The sequence below is a fragment of the Mytilus californianus genome, unplaced genomic scaffold (assembly GCF_021869535.1).
Source record: "Mytilus californianus isolate M0D057914Y unplaced genomic scaffold, xbMytCali1.0.p SCAF_12, whole genome shotgun sequence".
NCBI classification, from domain to species: domain Eukaryota; kingdom Metazoa; phylum Mollusca; class Bivalvia; order Mytilida; family Mytilidae; genus Mytilus; species Mytilus californianus.
This window is the reverse complement of record NW_026262604.1, coordinates 40787651-40813444: the sequence shown is the minus strand read 5'-3', so window position 1 is coordinate 40813444 and position 25794 is coordinate 40787651. Positions and strand designations below refer to the sequence as shown.

General features: G+C 32.2%; 1 protein-coding gene across 1 annotated transcript; it reads left to right on the top strand.

The window, feature by feature from the left end:
- The first annotated feature begins 2542 nt into the window (after positions 1–2542).
- Positions 2543–6417, top strand: LOC127721815 (uncharacterized). The gene is made up of 3 exons (XM_052228619.1): positions 2543–2932; positions 3850–3914; positions 5118–6417. The coding sequence occupies exons 1-3, from the start codon at positions 2620–2622 to the stop codon at positions 5718–5720; spliced, it is 981 nt and encodes a 326-aa protein (XP_052084579.1). The 5' UTR covers positions 2543–2619; the 3' UTR covers positions 5721–6417.
- Positions 6418–25794: the final 19377 nt, after the last annotated feature.

Below are 25794 nucleotides of genomic sequence, written 5' to 3'. Positions count from 1 at the left end.
TACCAGATTTACAAACAGGCCAATATGATTGAAACCATTGATGACCTTTATCATGTTTATAGTACACTCATCATAGAAACCAGGATTAAAGTTTTGCACGACAGACGCAAGTTGTTTGTGTCTACAAAAGACTCATCAATTATGCACGTATCAAAAAGTAAAAAAGCCATATAAAGTATCTATCAAAAATACCGAACTCCAAGGCAAATTCAAAAATGAGAAGTCCATGAAACTGGCAAAATCAAACGCTATCAATCAAAGGAATAAGCGAAAAACAACTGGCATATTCCTGACTTAAAACAGGCATTTTCCGAAGAAATTGGTGGGTTAAACCTGGTTTTATAGCTGGCTAAATTTCCCATTTGGATGACAGTTGTTTAAAGTTCCGTTATATTGACAAAAGTGGGTATGAAACCAAAACAGACATAATAGGTTAATATGACAATAATTGGGATGCAGCAGCCAAGTGGTGTCACGGAATAGAAGTCCTTCATAATCTAAGTTCCAAATGGAAACAATATTCTGGAATATTATTTCCACTGGAATAAATATTACAGTAAATGTTCCTAACGGAATAAATGGTATAGAATATGTGTTCCAACAGGAACAGATATTATGACATTGTTTGATGATGTGTGAACGTATGATTTACATGATCCGATGAGTTCCAGAAAAAAACATTAACAATATAAAAGTATATCTAGCAAAATAAGATAGTAGGGAAATTATAATGTTCACAATCACTGTTTATATCAACTTAACATGCTTAATACATGGGTAAACAAATTTAACGAAGCACCATATACTTACCTTACGTTTGAAATACTCAGACGTCGTGTAATGCACAGTTATACTATGATTTGTGTATAGTGACACATTATACTCATACCTTAATTTATGTGACGTCAAATAGATATCAGACGGAAAATACACTGCTTCACATCATTTCTTTACTTATTTATTCAGTAATTTTCCGTAACTGAATTGAGACAAGAAAGTAATTCCGATAATACCGTGTCTGTAACAGTGCTTTGTTTTATCTTAAACTGACATATCAAATGTCTCAACATCCTTCGGAACATTATGAATGTTCCAGTGACAAACTAACGACAAGTACGTTTTATTTAGTAAAATATAGGTAAACTACTGCCGCCGTAACATATTTTAGTCATAAATTTGTGATTGCCACATATTTGGACCCTTTTCTTGACATAGACACAGATTAACGAATTGAAACTAAGACCAATGATAAACATGAAACTCTCAATTTTCGGTTTTTCCTTCGTGAAATGTTTTTTAAAATTCGTATGACGAGTCAAACATGTATAACAGGAGGCACGTATCTTGTCGAAGGATCCGGCCTAGGTTCGTTTGTTGTTTTTGTCTCTGAAACATTTGTTGGGGGTTGTCAGTTTGACTGTGCGAAATTTTTAAATACACAGTTACGCTCCTTTGACTATGAGTGATGTATAAATACACATTCACATTCGGGTCAACTTGAAACTTTTAATTTAATGTTCATGTTGGGATATCAAATGAACATACAAAAAGAGGCAGAAGATTAGTTACATAGTTACAAAAGGGATATTGAAAGCTCAAAGAAAATCTGGCAACGCAATGGCAAAAAAACACGAAGAAAAAACAACAATATACAAAACACTACATAAAAAACTCGCATAAAGTGTTGTCATTTAGTTTTTAGTATTATTTATTTATAAGATATGTGGCACTGTCTCAGTGGAATCCGTTATTTCTCAATCGATAGGATAGATACGTTCCACAAAGTCACAAAACTTTGAAATAATAAGTGATAAGATATCTTTTACACTGCTGAACGTAAAGTCATGGATTATCCTAGCTTCTTTCATTCATTCAAGAAGCTCTTGAATGAAGTGTTCCTTATATAATTTAAAAAAGTAAAAAAAACAAGTCGACAAAAGAGGAACATAAGTTTTGAAATTACCCATGCGCTTCCGTTCTGCTGTTTGACATGCACAAATATGCTGCAAATTATGTCGGAATGGGGACTTTAAATTTGATGTTAGTGTTAAATCATTCTAATTTTATTACATGATCTTGTTTCCTTCAATATCCATTTGCAGAGCATACCTATTAGCAATCATTCATTCCAGAACGACTAAAACTCCCTTTTCAATCATTATATGAATTGCTACAGTCACAAATATGCATAAAATATCCTCTTAATTTTTTAGGAACACGCAAATTTTGATCAAGCTTATATTATCAAATAAGCTCCTCCTCACCAATAATGAACTAGTCCATTGACAAGATTTAGAGCTTATTCAAGTAAAACGACTTCAATATTATTTTTTAAAAGTCTCGTATGTTCATTATTTAGAAATGACACTGAATTCGATAATCATGACATACTCTTTATATGGCCTACTATGGTTAAATCCTTTTAATTAATGCTTATTATGTTAAAAATTATCCAGCAATGAAAGGAATTTCAATACATTTATTGAAATGCAAACAACTAAATGAACTAATGATCAGTGTCAAGGCGAGTCAACTATTTAAATAAAAAGCCAATCTTGTCTGTAAACGATAGTGTCTTCTTAGTAGCTAATAAAGTGAGAGAATAACCACAAATTGATAATGGAGAAGATTTACATTTCTAAATTGATGAGTAATCTAATATATATAAAGGATAATATAACGTTACCACAGCTGAGCAGGACAATAGATATAATGATTGAGAAAGGACATATTTATATGGATGAGAAAGACAGCATCATGTCAAAGAAATCTGTGGATGAGTGTTGTGATTGGTTCATTCGCATTATTTGTAAGCGTGGAGGATCCTCTTTTGCAGATTTGCTACATGCTTTTAGAATTACTGGAAATAGTCATGTAGCGAATATGTTGAAAGGCACTGCAATTGAACTATCGATATCACCGATAACGTCAGGTATTGTATTTGTATATACGTTTTTATTATTTCTCTATATTGTTGTAATTTGCTGCATGCTTTATGTATTACTGGGTAGTCATATAGCGAATATGTTGAAAGGCACTACAATCGAACTATCGATATCAACGATAACGTCAGGTATGGTATTTGTATCCAACTTTTATTATTTTTTATTTATTGTTGTAATTTGCAACATGCTTTTAAAATTACTGGAAATAGTCGTGTAGTAAAAATGTTGAAACCCCCAAAGGTGACTGGGGAATAGAAATATGGTCACTGTTGGTCTTTTTCGGACCGGCAGTAAAACTTTTGCCTAAGTTGGACGTCCGTTAAGCCGTGCGGAATGTGCAAGTACGCGGCTACGTCTGGTCAGAAAGGGGTCGTTGAATTCGGTGCCTCCTGTAAAGAGAATGCCACGCTCTCTGCACGTTAAGAATCCTCGCAGAGGTCTGTAGGTGGCCTATTGCACGGCAAAATGTATGTCCCTATCCAATATACCCTCATTTTCCATTGGCAGTCCAAATTGTGCCGACCTTTATTCCGGACGGCCTCTATTACAGGACCTACTTATTGTAGTTATTGTTAATTCGTTCTCGTCCTGAATATGATATTTTTGCAACTGAACTTTATGCAACCAACAATCAATCAATCAATGTATTGACAGGCACTTCATTAGAATTATCGGTATCACCGATAACGTCAGCTTTTTTTTATACACCTTCTATTCTGTTATTTATGGTTGTAATTTATTTGACGTGAACCAAAGGAAGAAAACAATACCACTTAAAAATTGATTTGCAAATAGTTGAACATTTTTGAAGCTATTATGCAAGAATTACAATAACCTTTAACTTAACATTTAATTATATCTTTTGTGATCCTAAGAACTAAGACGATTTCTTTATATCAATTAGGGTATCAACGAGCCCAAAAGACAACAGAAAGAAATATTGACGAATCCTCTGATCATAATGTGAAGGTAAGTACCGATAGCTATATGATTTTAACATCATTTTTATAAAATATGATTATCGAAAAAAGAATTCTGGTGTTTCAGAAAGTTCGTAACTGCAAGTGAACATAGTTAAAATAAACTTGTATACTCTATGTTTCTTCTTGATTTTTTATCAATGTGTTGTTGTCTCAATGTGTTAGACATCAAATCTCTTTTTATCGATATTCATAGAAATTGTCTTCTATTACGAAGTGAGTATGTTCATAAAAACACAATTCATAGAGCCTTTTTATTATTGCCTATGTAGCCACTAAGTAAAATCCATATGCATAACAAGGACTTTATATATAGTGTAACATTGTATTTTAGTAACGTATCTTTCTTTGTGTTCCATATTTTTTTTTTTTTACATTTAATACATGTCATACATACAGTACAGTGTTTTGAGGTATAACCGTTTTGCCATGACGAATTTGTTATAATCTATTGTGTAACATATGTAACATTATTAGGAATTTACAAAAAGGAGACCGTATATTAAATGATATCCTCGCAGATCCTTGTTGTACAAGGATGACTTTACATTGTCATATTATTCAGTCCTTATTGTTGATTCAAACCCAAAGTTTGTCTGGTATACAACATCTTTACAAAAAGATCATTCCGTGATCATCTTCCGACCGGCAGTAAAACTCTTGTCAACCATGTGCGTCCGGTTGGCCGTGCGATGTATAAATACGCAATCAAGTCCAGTCATAATGTGGCCGTTAAATCTATTCCGTGAAGAGAGGGTGTCATGCTTTCTGTACGTTAAAAACCGTTGTAAAATCATTGAGGTTGACTGCTGCAAGGCAACATTTCTGTCCCTATCGAATATACCCTCATGTCTAGTGGCAGTCGAATTTTCCGCCTAACATCCCTGTCGACAAACTATTGAACTACCTACCTATTCTATGTATTTTTCATCAACATGCATGAAATATTTGCCACTAAACGTTAAACAAACAGCACTCACATAAATAAATGAATCAACCAAAGGTCCATCTATCTATTTCGGTTGAGTTTGTCTAAGTAATCAAGCTCATGATAATTGTCCGGACAAAACATTTATTTTTATCAAATATCCAAAATCTGCAGACGTCATTGATTATTCTATAGATTTTGTTTCACAATATAGGATTTTGAATTATAACTAATTACAATTTTGTTAATCTTTATTACAATTAGTTGAAAATGAGAAGCGACCAAACTGAAAACCAAAGTGAGTGTAGTGCAGGAACTGTTTCTCTGGATTCAAAAGACAGTACCGTTGGGCGTTACCGGTCATTACGTAACGAGGAAGCAGTAGATAATGGGAAGGAAAGTTTGGCGAAATGTCTGCTTCTTGAGAAGGAACTAGTACAACACAAGGAGGAGTTGGAAAAACTTCAACGAGTTGAAGACATGAATTTTTACTTAGAAAATCAAGTGGACAATTTGGAGGATGACATAAAAAAGCTAAAGCAGACCATTGTAGATAAAGAGAAAGAAATTATGAGACTCAAGAACAAATTGGGTAAAATACAAACGCATCAAGAGGTTATCCGAAAGGAAGGTGTCGAAACACGACAGAAGCTGGACGGTGTTGAAAAGCACCTTAACCAAAAGTTAGACGGTGTGGACGAGCGATTAGTTGGTTTTGACAAACAAATTACTTCCAAATTTGACAATGTTGATAAGCAGCTGAAACTAATGATGGAAGAGTTTCGAAAAGTTCGCGTTACGTCGAATAAAACTTATGCAAAAAATAAAAACAAAGTTAAAACAAAGGAGATTATTATTGAAAAATAATGCATTGGCACATTGGAGTAGAACATGTATTTTTAATAGTATATAAATCGGAATTTGTTCTACATGTAAATAAGTGTATCACAATTTCATGCTTTTATTTATACACCGTGTGAGACGTTGTGAAACGCAAATTAAATGTGCCCATTTATGTCATGTAATTGTGTACAATGAATCATATTTAATCATCCAATTTAAGTGTCGTGACTGTATATTTAAATTGCGTTTAAAATACAGAGGAGTGTATTAAGTATTCAATCATATTTAAAAGTTTGTACATTTTAATAAAGATATTCATGTTATTATCAATTTATAATAAATATATTGAAGTGAAACTGGTTATTTTCTGATCATTTCCTGGTATATAATTCATACAAGATAAGTATTGAACAAAATGAATACAAGGTTGTTTTGAAATTCATCTCTTTATTACGAATTAATATCAAAGTACCAATCAAAAAGTTTAAATAACTTAAACGAATTCATGAGACGCCATGTAATGAAATAGCTATTCTATGTCATTTTTAAAAAGATTAATAAATAGACTGAAAAAAACTTCCACTTAATACGTTCTTGGTATTTCTACTTAAACATACAACCAGTTCATATTAGTTTTTAGATTGTTGGTACATTGTGGTACAAATGTATGTGGTTAATATAATCAGAAGACTTTTTTGAAAAACATAAATGTATTTTTCGTCACACGACTTATGTTTTATGTTGCGACTGTCTCTAAGATCTTTTCATTCAATTATCTTAAACGGTGTCGTTTCTACCTAGTTTAAATTGATGAATGAAAAATCTCTGACTTTGGGATAAATTTTTCAGTGTTAATCAGCAGCTCTTTAATGGCAAAGTCTGAAACACACTCACAACTATCTTTGTTCTGCAAAGTGACGGGAACAAATCCCCTGTCTGTTGTTCCAATCAGTAAGATCAAATTCAAAGTTTTGAAATCCAACCGGAGTCTGTAGACCTCAAAAATCACCGACAACACACTGAATGTTACGCTACCATGAAAACACGGCGAATGCCACACTCGGGGCAGTTTTTGTTCTTCCTTCCGGACCACATATAAACAACCCCTGTTTTTACCATGCTTCTACTTGTCTCTCTTCGATTAATGCGTTTTGATTCTACCTTTTGAAATTTCCGTCTAATTCATGTTATAATCATATAAGGCATTTTGATACAAACTGCAAATGTTACATGATTTTGTCAACTTTATGAAAAGTTGCATCAAAGAATTTCTTCAACAAAAATGATTAACTATGCATCCAGAAAAAATCAGTTGAAGTTTTAATTCTTTACCTTAAAGGATATCAAACAGTGAATGCATCCTAAAACAAAACAGTCTTTCTTAAGATCAGACAGTAAAATTTCTTGATTTTTTACTGGATGTTTTAAAATTGCGAAGCTTTCGGAACATATTGTGCCAGATCAACATTGAGTAATATCCCAACCTCTGAACTACAAGTGAATGTCTTGGAATGATTTATTTGTTTTGTTTTTTTGTTCTCTTTTTCTCGTTTTCCCGATGGTATTGCCAACTCAGCAGTTAGAACCTTTGTGTTGTCATGAAATAACAATGATACGATCAATTTCTGGAAATTTTATGTCGCCAAATTTTGAGATCATCGAAACATAAAGGTACCTACCCACAAACTTTGGCAGGGTCAAACTTGTTTGCTGGCTCTCAACTTTTATCTTTATATGGGACACTGACTTAACAGCACAACATAAGAACAAGCCTTTAAGAATACGCTTAATCAGGAACCCATAGATTGTATAAATTAAGTTCTACTTTACGCATTTTATCAATTACACCACCGTTAAATACTATGCTTTTAATTCTGAAGTAGACATTCTAAACGTGTAATAAAAAAACCCACAGAAACTCAGGGAAAATTGCGGCCGTGTGTTTTGTGTCTACCATTGTAAAATCTAATGTGTTTGTGCAACAGTTTTTTTACAAACAATTTGTATTTTTCTTAGATACTAGTATGGAAACTGAACAGTCAACACTTCGTCATCTTCGATTTGTCCATTTTAGTTCAATTGCGTTAAATTGTTTTCAGTTGATAACGATATTGACATGATTGATATAGTCATAATCATTATTTTTCAATATATGAATGATCTGACCTTACTTTCTTTACGGTGTACGGATATAATCTTTATCCTATTCAGAAAAAAACAATAGAAACATATAAATTAATTTCTTCTGCAAGGGCAGCATAAAAACAATTCAGATAGAATTGTTTCAATATTGCCGCTGTATCAAAAAGTAATTCTTTCAATTCTACTGAACTGAAAAATTATTCCGAATCGTCAAGACATTATCCTGGTTTGATATAATTCCAATATTTTTAGGACATCACAACCAATATACCTACCATGCGAGTTTTGATATCAAACGTAAAGCACAGTATTTGCAAAGTTTATCAAGTATTTCTAATTTCAATATCGTAAAAAGCCTATATCTTTGATGAATATGTTCACAACTTTGGAGATATACTTTACATATAAAGGCATTTATGCATATTTTCAACATTCGGAGGAATCATTGACGTTTATGTTAGTGATAATGCTGTAATAACATTGACGTTAATGTCCGTAAAATGATCAGTATGTATCCTAGTTCTTGCATTACATTCCGTATGCATATTGGAGCGTTTGTAAAATATGTTCTTCTCATGTTAGGCCTGTGGTCTATATGATAAACAGATTCTGGTTAAATGCTGGATTTCGGATAATCTTCTTCATCGCTTACAAACATTGTGAATATGTAGTATCCTTTCTTGCATATATACGAATTGAAATTAGTGAACAACAACAGCGACGATATGATATGTATCATACAGTTTTGCCGATCAAACTAGAGATTAAAAGAAAAACTCATGATCTTGTAAGATTTTTTTAAAAGATTTTCTGCCATGTCACTTTTAATCTATTTGAAAAAGTTGGATCAGTCTTACACACTTTGATTTTGTATTTTTAAAATAATTATGTAAACATTTTTACTAACACCTGTTAAATTTTTGGGAATGTCAAAAGCAAGGAGATTTCAAGCATTTAGCCTCGACTAAGAAAATAATCATAGCTATGAAGGAAAGGAATTTCTATCACTAATACCTTTATCTGAATTGTATGTTACGAGTTATCTTTGTAAAGAATTGTTTTAACGAAACTTATTCATTGTGATTTGATTGTATTGGAATGAGGCTGATTTGTTTAATTTAACCGGCTTTTGCTTACGGCAAACAAAAAGAAAATACGACTAGCTACAAAAAAGTAATAATTCTTTTAAAAAAATGTGTGGGTAAATAGAATCAAATAGAGATAAGACACATCTGACAACTGCGAGTTTTAGAAAATATATAAAGAGTTACAAGATAATACAAAAAAAAAACTACGAATAAGCTGTGAGACACATATGTATAAAATAAAACATCGAATTCTCCAGACGAAATATAAAAAGCATACCGAAATTTACTGGAATTCATCCAATGGTATATTGTTTCTAATTTGTTTTAAAAAACATTTTGTCTGAAATTTGAAGATGTCCAAATAACTTTTTATAATAAAAAAAAATCACAATGACTTGTTAAATATGAATTTTTATTTTCGCTTGATCATCATAGTTGTTTCCTTGTAGGAGTATTCAAATCTATGCCAAGCGTACAAGAACATCCCTGTAAGATTTTCTGCATTTCCACTGAGGTATTGCCCGTTAAAGTTGGAATATCCACATGTGCTGTACCACCATGCTCCATTATGAATCGCTGGACAATTATGTCCTTGGTTGTCACGGTCAAATGTGCTGTATGGCATTCCATTGGCATAGAACAAGGTGTCGCCTATAAAGAAAATTACAGATGATTGATAATAGGGTCTAAAAGGAAATTTTGATTTTAATCTACAGGTATTTACATGACAAAAAAACAAATGGTCGTGGTTAGTAAAAAATCATGCAGACTTTGATAAGATAAAATTTTATAGTCAGCTTGCGTATAAAATGGAATTTGCCCTATTATGATAATTCAGTCTGAATGATAAATGGATATAACATACAGATTGTCCTACGTTCGATGCTCATTTTCTTTTGATTCAAACGATTGGAAAGATGTATGTTAGTGTAAGTTACCGTTATGTTTGGAATCTATAAATGCAGCAAAACTGTGTTCCATTAAACATAGACTCAAGTATACGATGGTAATTACCTATTGTATGTACTAAGTATGACCATTCTGTATATTTTAGCCATCATATAAGAAATGTTAAGACCTTGAATTCTTAAAGGACCTAGCGTTGGAGTCGTAAATCATCCTCCTATTCTGTATTTCAGATTTGTCACGTACTATTCTGAAATAGTTTCAGTTGTTCTGATTTGTCCGATTTTATTAACTTCTCGAAATTTTTCTAAATCGCGCTCTGTTTTAAAACAGTCTTTGTCGTCATCTTTTTAATGACAGTTGTATTTTGAGATATTATGTCTGTACAAATAATGTTAACTGCACCTATTGTATTGCTGCAGATACGCATAACGACAATTAATGTTTCTTCAGTGAAACTCTAGGTCAAAATATGTGAAAGTATAAAACCTAACATACTCTCCTAAAAAGAAACGCAACAAACAATTTTCTTATTCATAAAATGAATTTTCATAAAAAATTGTGTAATGGAAACATAAAAACATGATCTTGTTGAAATTCAGATGTCAGTCGTTTTCACTTTGGCGCAAAACAAAAATGTTGGCATCAACTTGAAAGGGTGCAACAGAGCAAGGGCTATAAACCTGCAAAACTGAGTCTGGTAAAGCGATGAATCATGTGTCATGGTGCAGATAAGAGATGACCGTGCACGTGTCTACAAATTCCAGAATGAGAGGTTCGCATGGCACTGTATTCTTGGGGCCGAATATTTTGGAGGAGGAAGTGTGATGATGTTAGGTTTTATAGTTTACTCCCGAAAAAACTCAACTGGTGCACATCCCAGGCAACGTTGAAGCCGATCGATACAACGATGAGGTTTTGACATCAGGCATACTGCCTGTAAGAAATCTGTATAGTTTTTTAACAGGACAACGCTCGGCTGCACACAGCGCTTTGTGCTGTTGACTCTTTTGCCAACAAAAACGAAACAGTGCTCTACTAGCCTTTCAAAAAAACAAAATTTAAACCCAACAGAAAATTAGTGAGATGATTAGCGTAAACGCATGCGCAGTTGTCATGTAGTGCCGCAAGTTTTAGCTCGAGATAAAATAATCGAAAATAAATGCCAAACACTTGGTTAAATGAAAACAAATCTAAGGTTGCCATGAAATATTTCTTAATTAAAGGAATCTATTTTATTGCAGCAGATGCGCATTTCGATAATTAAATAATGCTTTGAAATACAGGTACATTGATTCTGTTGAAAAGTACTGAGGTACATCACTATTTCTTTTTCTAACGAGATGTTTATATTTGACTACATTATGGATTCAATGTTTTCCTAACTGATTTTCATTGATTTTATGTTATGTTCCTTTTCTCATCTCATTGATTGAGTGGGAAGGGAATTGAAAAAAAGCTTGTTTAGCTCAGACACAAGTTCAAGTGTCTATCCTAAGTGTGTTGTTGTCATTTTGAAGAAACAAACGTTGCTGGCAAGTCTTTGATAGTTTGCTAACTTTATTCACAACGTTAATAGAATCATCTCATAGGATGATTAAAAGAGTTTGATTGTATAAACATCTGTCTATGCTAAACCGTAGATGTCTTTTGGTTTTCTGAGAAGGTAGGTTTCTGTTTCATTCACATCGAACACACATCTCTTTTCGCTCTTATGACACCTATGATAGTGTGTTCGGTAAGTTACCGATATAAGACAACATGGTGCTCTGATTGAATCTTTCAGTGAATACAGTTTTTTTTTTGTAACCTCGTATGCCTTACACATACATAAAGTCTTAATTTAAAAATGTTTATCAGAAATCAAGCTTTGTCAACAATCCGTTCATTAATTTTGAATAAAAACAACTACATTTAAAAACATGTTACATTAAATGGTGCCAGAATGGGTGCTTGAAGACGTAATCCTTTTTGACATGCACGCATTACCTTCCAAACGAATCCAGATTGAAATGACGCAATTGTTATTTTTAAAGTTTTGAAAATTTTTAATTAATATTTGATCTCAAACTGCGAAAACATGTCTGTCGTAAATAGAAACCTATACACAAAGTATCTATAAAACAAATTGTGATGTTAACCTTATTTTGTAAAGACTTCCATCGTTCTATCTCATAACACTGCAGGGCAGTTTTATGCGTTCTTGCACATATCTATTAACTAAATCCATATTATAGAAAAACCCACGTTCGTACTAATAAACTTCTTTTAATTGTCATTGTAATTCAGAAACAACAAGGAAAAGCACATAAAATATCTAAAGATTTTCGTAAAATTAGCTTACTATCTTCGATTAAAACACCGCAGACAGCATATTCCATCGGTTTTAATAACATTATAAAGGGACAAGGGAGCATATCTGAAACTTCCTGTATTGATATTATGAATATTGGTGATGAAAGACAACATAATAATAGGTCTCATGACAAACGTATAGTATCAATCGAAATAAACGAAATAAACATCGTATAAATTATCCTACTTATATTTAAAAACAATTTTTAGGCATTAATTATTATGTAAACTTGGTCCAACACCAATTAGTAAATTGCATGATATTTTCAAGGAGTGTGGCATAATCTCGTTTTTCAGCCGATTCTATAAATGTATGCGTATAATACAGTTTTTTTTTTTTGGTCACCATAGACTGTTATCGCGTACGTTTGTAATTAAACGTCAGTATAGAAAATAATGCTCCGTCAACTTGAGACAATGAATCATTGAACGAGATGATCGATATGGTCATCTTAATACGTTGGACTCAAACACTGTTCACAACCGAAAGGTTAAAAACAGGAAAAGAAATATCGTCCTCCATCTAAAACAGATTGGAAACAGTGTCTTTATGTCAATATACACATTCTTTTTGGAATTTTAGGTCCTCAAAGCTCTCCAACATCGTATTTTATTTGGCCTTTTTAACTTTTTTCGATTCGAGCGTCAATGACGAGTCTTTGGTAGACGAAACACACGTCTGGCGTACAAAATTTTAATCCTGGTATCTCTCATGAGTTTATCAACAACCGCTGGGTCGATGCCACTGCTGGTGGAGTTTTACTCCCCGATGGTATCACCATCCACAGTAGGCAGCACTTCAGTGTTGACATGAATAATCATTGATATGGTCATAATTATAAATTAACTATTGATAAAACTTGGAATATTTCGAAAATCTACGGATTGTCTACCCCAGGAATAGATTACCGTAAAATCATCACTTTACACTTCCACACAATTTTATTAATTAAAAGTTTTCCTATTTATGGTCGTTTGAAAAGTCTGATTGCAAATTGATAAAGCTGCATCTCATATAAAGCCGTCTTTTGTAATGAAAATGTAAATATGATAAATATACTAACTGGAAGTATGATGAGATGATCAAATCTGTAAATGTTCTCCTTGGACACATTTATGTATGTTTCGGCAATCAAGTTTACTGGTATGTATTCCAATTGCTTCCCATTAATAGCAGACTTGTTGCGGTACTGTTATGAATCACATTGCATGGCCCAACTCAGTAAAGATCCGTCTAAATTCCATTTAACTGATAAGCTCAATAACACTTACCGTTATCTTGGTGAAATTGTTTTGTCAAATAATCAAGATTTCTCTGAACAACCGCCGAAATTTACCCAAAGAAATGTATTTTAGATCAGTAAAATATAAACAACAATGAATGTAAATTCGTAGATTTAAATAGTTCAGCATTACAAGGGAAACTCTACTCAAAATCTAACGACAAAAGGGACGATCTTTCGTTTTTCTATTGGTAATGTTCTTTTTTATTGTGGTAACGTTCATTTGGAACATCTAACGATGTTTTTATATTCATACTCGTTCGCTATTCCCGTGTTTGAAGTGAACTTTTTGGTTTCAGTGGACGTAATCTTTGTCTTATTGGTAAATAATTAAGTCAATGATTTCGTTACCATAAATTACTTAAAACTTTTCAACATTCCTTCATAGAAACAAAGATTTATGTTGGGAGTTTGGCTATACATGTAGAAAACTTATTACAAACAGTAGAGCACACCAGAACTTTTACGGTGATGTTGTGTACCGAGACGTATATTTGGATATGCTCCGGGTAAACTTATCGATCCTTTAGATAAACATATTCTAAACAGTTACCAATTCAACACTGTTATTTGATATTTGAATATTTTTTTATCGGTATAAATATTGATTTTGTTAGTAAAAAGTAAAATAACAAAAATCTAAACTCCAAGGAAAATTCAAAACGGAAAGTCTCTTATCAAATGGCAAAATCAAATGCTCAAACACATCAAACGAATTGAAAACAACTGTCATATACCTGACTTGGTACAGGCATTTCCTTATGTAGAAAATGGTGGATTAATAGATCAATACTCAAATAAATCTTATTGTTATAGAAATAAGTACATGCAAGGTCCTACAACCTGCCGATACCTGTATTTTGGCTATGTACAAGGTCTTCTCTTTCTGATGTGTTTGCTGGGGAATAGCAGTCCAACAGCTTAAAAAGGAAAACAATGCTGTATAAATTTGGTGTGTCTGATGCGCTTTTTCATTTACTTTTATCAGGAACGCTCATACCGCATGGATATTAAAATACTGGAAACGTGATATGCTGAATGAACAAAAGGGACCAAATAAAAGAATAGTTAAATCCAAAAGACTAACTTTCCCTGTTAAGGTAACAAAAGTAGGGTCTAAAAAATGTATATCAGTCCAAAGAGAATTCAAGATCAATTTGTTATTAATCATGTCATTCATCATCACACTAGTGCTAAAAACATATGAAAAAAGTTCCAATTGATTCGGTATGAAAATTAAAATCTACAATATGTGAAAAGAGAGTATGGCAATTTATTATAAGAATTCTAGTAACACGATATGGTGAGAATGCCAATGAGACAACTATCAACCGCAGGAAAAAGGAAACTATAGGTTACCGTACGACCTTCCGTAGTTTAAAAAGTAAAATCACAACAATACTGAACTCCGAGGAAAATTCAAAAAGGAAAGTCCCCAATCAAATGGCAAAATCAATAGTTCAAACACATCAAACGAATTGATAACAACTGTTATATTCCTGACTTGGTACAGGCATTTTCTTATGTAGAAAATGGTGGATTGAACCTGGCTTTATAGCTAACTAAACCTCTCACTTGTATGACAGTCGCATCAAATTCCATTATATTGACAACGATGCGTGAACAAAACAAACAGACACAATATGTAAAAATGTCAAAAATGGGGATACAGCAGTCAACATTGTGTTATCATCTTAATCACTATAAAAACAAACAAATGTAACGAAGAAGCACAAAAAGGCATACATCAAATTTAACATCCTCATTTTGCTTATATTATACAATTTTATTTATCTATGTAAAATCCAACCATAAAGGATGGAAGGTTTGAAGTACTGGCGGAAAATCGCGCGTTTGAAATTCGCACAGTTAGACATAAAATAAGTGTGTCGTTCAAAGTATGACGGGATACATAAATACAGAGTCACGTAAAATGGTTATCACAAAAAACAGACATAACAGTAAAAGTAATATTAATAAATAAAATAATTGTGCGGTTCAAAGTATGACGGGATACATAAGTACAGAGTCACGTCAAATGTATATCACAAAAAAACAGACTTAACAGTAAAAGTAATATATATAAATAAAATAATTTTGTCGTTCAAAGTACGACGGGATACATAAGCACAGAGTTATGTCAAATGGATATCTCAAAAAACAGACTTGACAGTAAAAGTAATATTATTAAAGACAAATAAAAGAATACTATAACATGTTATTAAGATGATAAACAACGTCAGTACGCACAATCTATACTTCAAGACCATCGTGTATTATTTGTGAAGTTGATACGGAATATTAATCAACAAGTTCTTGGTACCTTCCGATGAACTTTTTTAGAAATTAAGCGATGAAAGGATCCTAGATAAGAAAATACGTACAAGTACATACTAGTGTGTTTTTGTTTATTTTGTTTATTTTCTGCTTTTGATTAAAATTATACCGTATTTGCTTGAGGCGTCGTTTGAAACTAACTTAACATCTTACATTCAATACACTTTGGAAGGCTTAAGATATTTACAGTAGGACAAATTTAACAAATAAGAATCGGTCAATCCGTAATGGTAGTAGAAAAAGTTCTACTCCGTAAATTAGTTGTTCCAGTTTTGAAACTGTTGGAAGCACTTGTATCATCTGTTAAACTTTACGAGGATAATTGTTTATCAGAAATAGCTTTGATCTGACAGAACCATCATAAGAGGAAAATGTACTTGTCAGTTTTATCGCAGAGAAATATCCAATGTGATGATATATACTTAGTTTAAACCTGTTTAAACGTGAACATACCTAGCCAGTACTCGGTAGAAGCTGATCCAGATCCTTTCTTATAATCTTGCCAGCTTCTATAAAGGTCTACCACACCATTCATTCGTCTTTGTATTACCTATAAAAATGTACAATAAACATTTGATTGATGATTCTAATTGTAAAAAACTTGCAATCTGATTTGAGTCCACATGACTTGTTTCTGGAATTACCTCCTAAAAGGTACGCTCGAGGTCGAAATATTCGTGTTGAAGGTTGAAATGGACGAAGTTGTCAGTTTAAATATTCATGGGGGGGGGGGGGGGATATATGCAGTCATATCGGATTTTATTTCGAATTCTCATCGCCGGATTTATTCTTACATGAGTAACACGACGGATGCCACTAGTGGAGCAGGATCTGATTACCCCTCCAGAGAATCTGCTATCTCCCTCGGTATTTGGGGAGGGGGTCATGTTGCTCAGTCTTTCGTGTTCTATGTTGTGTTTTGTATACTGTTGTTTTTTTTGGTTTTTTTGGTTTTTTTGTTTTTGTTTATTTTTGTTGTTTTTTTTCGTTTTTTGCCATGGCGTTGTCAGTTTATTTTTGACTTATCAGTGTGAATGTCCCTTTGGTATCTTTTGCCTTTCTTTCTTAACTTCTAATGTAATGAATGCATTGGGGTATTGTTAGACCTTATAAATATTGTAATTGTAGACGTAATATTGTTTGATAATTGTTCTTCAGACTATATCTTTCAAAGATTTTCATAGATATTACTAAACTTATTAAATAACTGCCTCGAAAAGAATTATAACCATTTGCTGTGATATCGACTATTGAATAATTTAGAGTTCTGGGTAGTGATTAATTTAGATTAATCTTTCGAGATCCTTTCGTAGATTGTGGATGTTTGCTTATTCAGTGACACCATGATAACCGATACTTGAACTTCATTAAAGAATATCATATTGTGTAACGCATATTTGGTCACAATCATGCTCTTTGCATATTAACTATAATTTGATTAAAAATATAAAGAAAAATCAAGAAAATCTACAACCTGTATGTCTGGAAAGATACAATATCAGGAGCAGTCGGATCAATAAAAAATACATAGAAAATTTTTTACAAATTATTTAATGTCAATGAAGATTAAATTAACTGTAAGATACAAGAGATAGGCGGTTCACTTGTCCATCATCTGTCTTGTCCCAGATTATCAAAAATGAAAGACCCTTTTATCGGCGAGCTCACAAACCCAGACAAAGTCTCGCCCTAACTAAATTGGGGAGAGTTTGCAGTGACCCCAATAGCTTAGATTTTTCTATTTGATTTTAGGAATAATTATTTTCTTATATAATTATAGAGGGAACAATGTCTTACACAACGCAAAATACGTTATTTTAGATATTCGCCGATGAAGGTCATATCTTCAACAGATGTAAGTACCGTCCATATCCCGCTCCTGTCTAGTATACAGTACACAGGTATTGGTTCAAATGGACCAGATGGGTATCTCGTAAATACTCCTTTGGCTTTTATGTTCCTTATTTCTGAACATTCAGTTGGGAACATGTCTAAACTTCCTCCTGTAAAAGTAAAGTAATAATCACAGGGGTTAAAGTGAGGCAGGATTAAAGCTCACCAAACTGGTATTGGCAATGTGGTTCCTCCCTGAAAATGAACCTTAGAGAGCCATTACTTGTCCCAATAAAATTCGAAAGTATAATAATGTCTTAATTTGTTACAATTATTATAGATTTGACGTTGTCGTTAACACATACCATATATGATGTGACTGTGACGTCATTAAAAGGTCAAACATGCTAAGCGTATATTTAGTAAATACTAAAAAGTTATTTTGCAGTTTTTTTCAAATATTTTAAAGAATATTCTTAGTTTGAAGGCCAAAAGCTTATATGTAAAAGCACATAACTAAAAAAAATAATACTCATATTAGATAGAATAATTTTCTGTCAGCTGCTGAAATTTTCAGTCATTCATCGACTTCCGCTGTGTATTACTTTTTTTCACCAATTTCACTTTCCTTTTTACGCCATTGTTATATACACAAACTCTGGTACAATTATATTTATTAATTTTACGTATCCAATGTTTTTTGTGTTTGATGTTTTTTTTTTTTTTTTTTTTTTTTGTCAACTGTTTTGTCTGTTTTTTTTAAACTCAGGATTGATATTATTTAACGTGAGGAAAGTTTATGATAAAAAAGAATGATCATCGTTATTGTTAATCCTTTGTTATTGACCTTCCTATGTCGCATTGATCAATCCACTTTTATATAAAGACTTGTCATTTAATATTACTCACATTGTGTAAGCAAGAAAAACATAGCAAGTGTCTCTATTGGAGCTTTAACTTCTTACCCTTCTGTAGCACCTGAGTTCACTCCACCCGGGTTTTAAAAATGTTAATGTTGCTCAATCTTCAGTTTTCTATGAAGTGTTTTATATGATTCTCTCCTTGTCAATTGTTTTCCCGTAGTTTGTCTCAATTATTTTCTACATATGATTTATGATTAAGCACCTTGGTGTATCACCCCTCTTAAATACACATTATTGAAATCTTTTTTTTCATTTTCGTGACAACGTAAACAATATTAAAGTTCTCTATGTGTAAAACTGTTATTACATGCAATGAAATCTAGTAAAAAGACATAATATAACCACTAATGTGAGGCAACAGTAGTTTAACGATGATTTGACTTAATAAACCCATTCAGAGGTTACAAGTCCAGACAAAATTAGAAACTGATGGAGTTGCATGAAATCAAAAGTATCGACACCGAATGTGTCTACATGGTAAGCGTCTCCAGCTATGCATGAAGCAACCGCCATACAAATCCACATTCAGTCAAAATGTCACAATCAGGAAAAGGACACAATCAGTAAGTTGACAGATAAAACTACTTTCCTTACATGTCTTAATGGGCGAAAATAAATCGCTAGTAAGTGAAGATATCGACACATCGTATTGGTCAACCTTTTCGTGATGGTTACATAAAACTTACTATGAAGTGTTGATTTCAGTCGTGTTTCCTCATAACTCATTTGGAGCATTTTTTTTGTTTCAGGAGCCTTTCTCTGGTATTGATGACCTATCCTTCACGGGCTTAATGTATTGAATGAAATATGAAATCACCATACAAAGGGAGTGTCTCTGCTGAGAAATGCTGCAGTATCAGGTTTGCGGTAATAAATAGTCGCGTTAATTTTTTCATTGTGATTGTCTGTCGTAATTTTTTTTGCAGTCGCAAAAATAAGATTTGTGCATCTTTGCCAGTGGTAGGAACTTCACAAAGATAAATATATGCATAAATTTCTATTTTGTCAATGATTTCTTAAATTGTTTTTTTATAAAATAATTTTCAAAATGAATGATACTGATAGGATGATATGTCGTACATGTGCTACACACTAGGGAGTACAAACTTGAACATGTTACCTCCATTTTCATCATGGTCGCAAACTAAGTCCATATTACATATATTTGTATTGTTGCAACAGTTTTGACATACAATGTGATGACCTTCGTCTGCTCTTTTACCAACAGGAGGCAAACCTCTTCCTCCCGGACATAACTAAAACATGTAACATTGTAGTAAAAGAAAACAACAATAAAACAACAATTTCTCATGTATGATGTTATTGCAGTTATACATCAACAATTCAAAACTGTCCGAAAACACAGTACATAAAACTTGAAAAGAAGATAAGTATAACTATTCACATGTTTAGATAGTGATACATCTTTCACTCTCAACTCTTTCGGGGGAAACTGCCTCTGTGGTCTCGTGATAGAGTGTTCGCCCCGAGTTCGGGAAGTCCTGGGTTCGAAAACGGGCAAGGTCAATCTTTTAAATTTGACATTTTGGTGCTTCTCCTCTAAGCACGAGGAATTAGGCAGCAGAAAAGCAAAGTCAAAGTGGTTGATATTGTTTTCTGTGGTGTAGTTGTGCATAAAACAAACCTGTTACAAATACATTATAATTCACTTTAAAATTCATAATAATCGTTAATTCATAAACTGTTTTTTTCTTTTGAAAGATTTAAAATGCAAACAAATTGCATCAATTTTTTTATAGCATCCTCGATAATTTGACAGGCCTCATTCTTCAATAAGAATTCATCAATCTACAAACGTACTTCTATCAGTAGAAAATGACAAAAACACAAATAATTGATTAAGCTTATTTGTATAGCCATATGTTTACAAACCTCGTCAGGGTGACATGTTATTGTCTCTACACATAAAAGGGTTAGCTATACCGTTACATGACAGACACTGTTATCCACAATCTAAATTAATATAAACAAAATATCATTGTTGTCCAAATTCTATGCAAGTATATTCAAGAGAGACATTGTTGTCCAAAATCTAGATTAATATAAACAAGACATAAGTTGTTGTCCCTAATCTAGATCTTTTTGTAAAACCAAAAAGACACAATTCTGGTACAAAAACTGTATCAGAAATCAAGTTGAATAATCAGCAAGTAATTTTTTATTCTTGGCCCTTACTTTCCAACTTATTTCCAATAGTGTCAGAATTTTTTCTAGACCTTGATATCATTAAGAATACATAGATCTGAAAATGCATTTATATCTGAAATTTCATGTGACTGAGTTTCATCGGTATCTTTGATTCATGAAAATATAAGTGTTGCAGTCCGAGTATTAAAATCGCCAAGTAAACAGATATAAGCACTATTCTTACTAAAATTTTGAAACTCCATTTCATTTTCCGAAACAAAAACTATATCTCATGAATAAGTTTTATTTTTCAACAAGTAAATAAGTAATGCCAAGAATACTATTTTCCTGCCCTTCAAAAACATTCTGTTTAACAGAAAACCAGACAACAAATGGACATACTGTTTCTATTACAGTGTTGAAACGTTCTAAATAATGTTTATAACCTAGAGCTATACTACCAAATTTGCAGTTGTGTTGCAAGGTTAAATTTATGCCCCTATCCAATATATCCTCATTTGCCAGTGGCAGTCAAAATTTCCCCGACCTTCATCCTGGAAGGCTTCTATTACAGGACCTCCATTTTGTATTTATTGTTAATTTGTTCGGGTCCATACATGTTACATACATGTAATTTGATTGTTAGTGTTTAAAAGATGCACCGTTTAAATAATTCATAATCATTAAGTGTAATTATTTAAAGGAATTTCAAGCCTTATTGTTTTTCTTGTCTCTTAAAATCCTGCACAATATATTTTCCAGTACAAATTTGTTATAAAGAGTACGAAAACGGAAAAAGTTATCTAGCACACCAGGGAATAATTCAACTGTTTTTGGAAAAGCTTATTGTTGAAATAAATCTATCCTTTTGTTATTATAACTTACGAATGTGTCCGACTAGACTGACGATAAATAATAACAAGCTTCCTACAAAATTATATACAACAAATTATTGAAAAAGCATAGAAATTTCCATGTGGAAATCGGTGTGTAGTTCAAGGAGAGATTGTCTGGTTTTGTATGTAGACCAAAGAAGACACGTTTACTATCTTGCATGACTATTCAATTTCAATCTATATATTTGATTTTATTATTCTTTGTTTTTTCGTAGTAGAACAATCGGTATTAGTCTACATACACTTAATATCACATCGTATGAAAGAAAGATCGTAGAAAAACAGCTGTAACGGTGGATATACTGAAACACATTCTACGTACATTCCTGTAAACACGATTCTATTATAAGCCTGGGTTCTTTGGTGACATTTAGTCACATCTTTCAGATTATAACGACACATTTCTTAGATATATTTAGTCTCCATGGAGTTTAAGTTGCCAAAATGATACATTAAAGGGACATAAGCTGTCAAATTCAAGTTCACCAATTTGACCAAAACTTTCATATTTGATTTATAGCATACTAAAACGTATATTCAAATTACAGAAAGTCTAAAAGAAACGATAAACAATGCATGGACTCGTTATAACGTATTTTAGACTACACAGGCAAATTTTGTTCACGTGAATTTCACGTGAGTCTCATTTCACGTATAAGTCACGTAAAATTCACGTGAAATTCACATGAATTTCACGTTAATTTTTGCTCACGTGAATATCACGTGAATTTTTCATGTGAATTTCACGTGAACAGTTTTTCATGTGAAATTCACATGAAATTCACGTGAAACTCACATGATCTGACATACGTGAATTTAACGTGAACTTGTTAACGTGAAACTCATGTGAAATTCATGTGAATTTCACATAAACTTTTTTTCACGTGAAATTCACGTGATCTCACTCACATGAAATTCACATGATTTGACTCACGTGAATTTCACATCATCTGACTAACGTGAAATTCACGTGAAATTCATTTGATCTGACTGAGGCTAATTTTTTATATAATGTGCTAACGTGGTTGGTTTCAAATTCCTAGATACATAGATTATATTGATGGGCTAATATTGATTTATCAGTAATATTTCTATTATTATTTATCAGTAAACTTAATTTCTTTCACACATTGAAAGTTTTCTTTTTTTTTTGTCCTCTGGCAGGTAACTCCAGCTTATGAAATAGATTCCTGTTACTGTAATTAAGATCCTTTACTTTCCATAATTGCAAAGAAAAAAAATGATAATGAATATCAGTTACTTCAAAACCTGAGTTATCTCCCTTTTTTGCTGTGTATTAAACTTTTCCTCAAACTTATAAGTCAAGTACAATTTTGAGCTTTGAACCACACATAAGTTTAACAATAGGACATATGAATAAAAATATGTAAGTGTGCTGAAAAGAATTTTATTGGGCCAAATGTTGTCAATAAATGTAAAATTGAATGTTAACCCCCCCCCCCCTTTTGTGGGAAAATTTTGGTTGATTATATAGGGAATCACTTAAGCATGACTGGAGCCCCCCCCCCTAGGTCAGTTAGTGCCCCCCAACCCTATGAAAAGTTCTGGATCCGCCAATGTATATTTTTATTTGGCTTATTAATAAGTATGTTTTAAAAAGATAATTAAAGATTGTCTGAAATAATTTGTTAATTTATAGCGAATGGTTGGTTAAATTTACAACTTTGATAGATCTGATATTATTTTTAGAAAAAAAACTACAGTCTTGAAACAGATTGTAAAACCAGGAATTTTACACCTAAAAATGCTGTATAATTTTCAAATATTTTTAATTATCTTTAAAAAATTTATAGATAATAAACATATTTTAAGTCCTATATAGTGTCCCAGGCAAATGCATTAATGTGCTATGTATGTTATCGAAAATTATTGATTGACATTAAATTATTACCAGAGGCATATATCTACTAAATAATGTCTCTAATATTTTTTAAATGTAGCTGTAATAAATGTGAGGGTATCATTGCCAATTAGACAGGCTGTTAATTGGTTTAAACATATATATTCTTCAACTAAATGAAATAACTTCATTGAAATTATATCTAACAATATAGTTTATATTATATTAAAATATATCAAAAAGTTTTAAGGGTTAAACTTTATGCTCTACTGAAGGGGTTCTCCTATGTAAAGGATGCTTGTAAACAAAAGAATTTGTTTTTTGTTCATTTATATGATTTACTTAGTCAGGACTTTAAGCAGTAAATATCATTTTAAAACTGAATTGAGTCAGTAAAGTCGGGAAGCTGATTATGCTAAGAAAATTTGGATATTGGTCTATTGAATGGGGAAACCAGCATGTACCTTTTTGCACATGGATAACTTTTCTTCGTGACGATATCCGGGACCTGAGATCGGTTTTTAAAACGCTTGAAAGATTCAGATGAATGATGCAAATTTGAAGACGCCGGTAGCCAACTGACAACAACTTGAACAAGTACTTGTTTCTGTTTATTTAACGAGACAAACACAATCAAGGAGCTATGAACGCATAGATACTCGCAGAAATAATACAGGTAACTCAAATAAATGATTAGATAGTGCAGAAATAAACAGAAATAGTGAGAATGTTTTTCAACTTTTGACCTGATCAGTTCACAGTTGTAAAACTCCGTTTAAAATATACACTAAATAGACACACACACATGTATACTCAAAAGTTTATACAAAACAAGAAAACTCGAAGAAAAAATTCCATCTTCGTTATGCAACTCATGGTTTGAAAAAATAATGTATGATTCTATGAGTTGACCTCAGGCTCAGCTCCGGGCTCCTGTAGCCCTAGCTCCGGTTGATTATTTCTTTGTTCAGAGTCATTTAACCATATTGTAATCAGGTTACTAGGGCAAATAGAGGTATAAAAGAGAGAAATAGCTGTAGAGAAGGAGTTACGATTTTGTGTAAGAGAGAAATGTACTTCAGAGATCAGGCCTGGGGTAATGGTAATTTGTAATTGTAATGCATTGTAATATTACATTTTTTTTATGTAATGCAAATTAATTTGTAATGCACATTTTCTGCATTACAATTACATGTAATGTAATGATGACTTTAGTTAGAAATCAATGTAATGCCTCCATTACTTTACATAACTGTTCATTACAAATTGGTAAAATGCATAAAATTGAAGAATATAGTAAAATAAAAATAAAATATTAACAAAAGTAAAAGTAAATTTTGAATACAATTATTGTCACAGTTAATTACTGTATTTAATCATTATATATTGTTTGCCCTTAAAACTTTTCTTCAAGGATCTATAACTAAATCCCCTAGGCCAACTAAACTTTAACCCAGCAAATGAAAAAGAAGTGAGTTGTTGTTAGTAAAAAATGTATTCTAAATTTGCATTTTCTTGTCATTGTTGAATATGATTTTGCAAGGATAACATGGAAAATAATATATTAGACCAATTTGAATTACCACCTGACACTGATGGAACATTTAAGGCAAAATGCAGACATTGTCCAGCCTTGATATCTGGAAGTTTGAAAATTGCATCAATCTTTAAAACACACATTAAGGTAAGAAATGTAAAACATCTTTAATTGGCAAAAGGGGGGTGTAAATTTTCAAGTCTTGATCTTGGTTTCTAATATTTGTATAAAGTTATATTGGGAATTTTTGGTGTTTGGTGGTCCATGAAAAATCTTTAAAAAATATTAAACAAAACTATATTAATGAATGAAAAAAATATGAAGATGAAATTTTCATATTTCTATGTTCACCTTACATGTATTTCAATAAAAAAATTGTATATGTCAATCAACATGTTTACATCAAACTGTGGATTGGGTCCTGTCTGTGTTGTTAATTCACCTAATTAATATCAAAATGTTTTTATTGCAATCAAATCTTCTCAACTTATTTTTGTTATTGAAATTGCTGACAAGATATGCACAATTGTTACAGATAATGCCTCAAACATGGTGAAGGCGTTTAAAACGTCTTTACCAGGATTCGAGGACACAACAGATGATGGTGACAGTAGTAATGATAAACCGGAAGATATAGATTGTATTGATGAAAACGAAGATGAATTCGAACATTTACCAAAACACTCCAGGTGTTATGCCCATACGCTTCAACTGGTTATAAAGGATGGGTTAAAAGACTGTTCATCGCATATGTGTACTGTCATTGCAAAGGCATCCAAAATTGTCAAT

Bases quoted from the DNA above. Each gene is read 5' to 3' on its own strand.
- LOC127721815 (XM_052228619.1), top strand. From the start codon at position 2,620: ATGGAGAAGATTTACATTTCTAAATTGATGAGTAATCTAATATATATA. The intron at 2,933-3,849 runs GTATTGTATTTG...TATATCAATTAG, and splicing joins GATATCACCGATAACGTCAG to GGTATCAACGAGCCCAAAAG. The intron at 3,915-5,117 runs GTAAGTACCGAT...TATTACAATTAG, and splicing joins CCTCTGATCATAATGTGAAG to TTGAAAATGAGAAGCGACCA.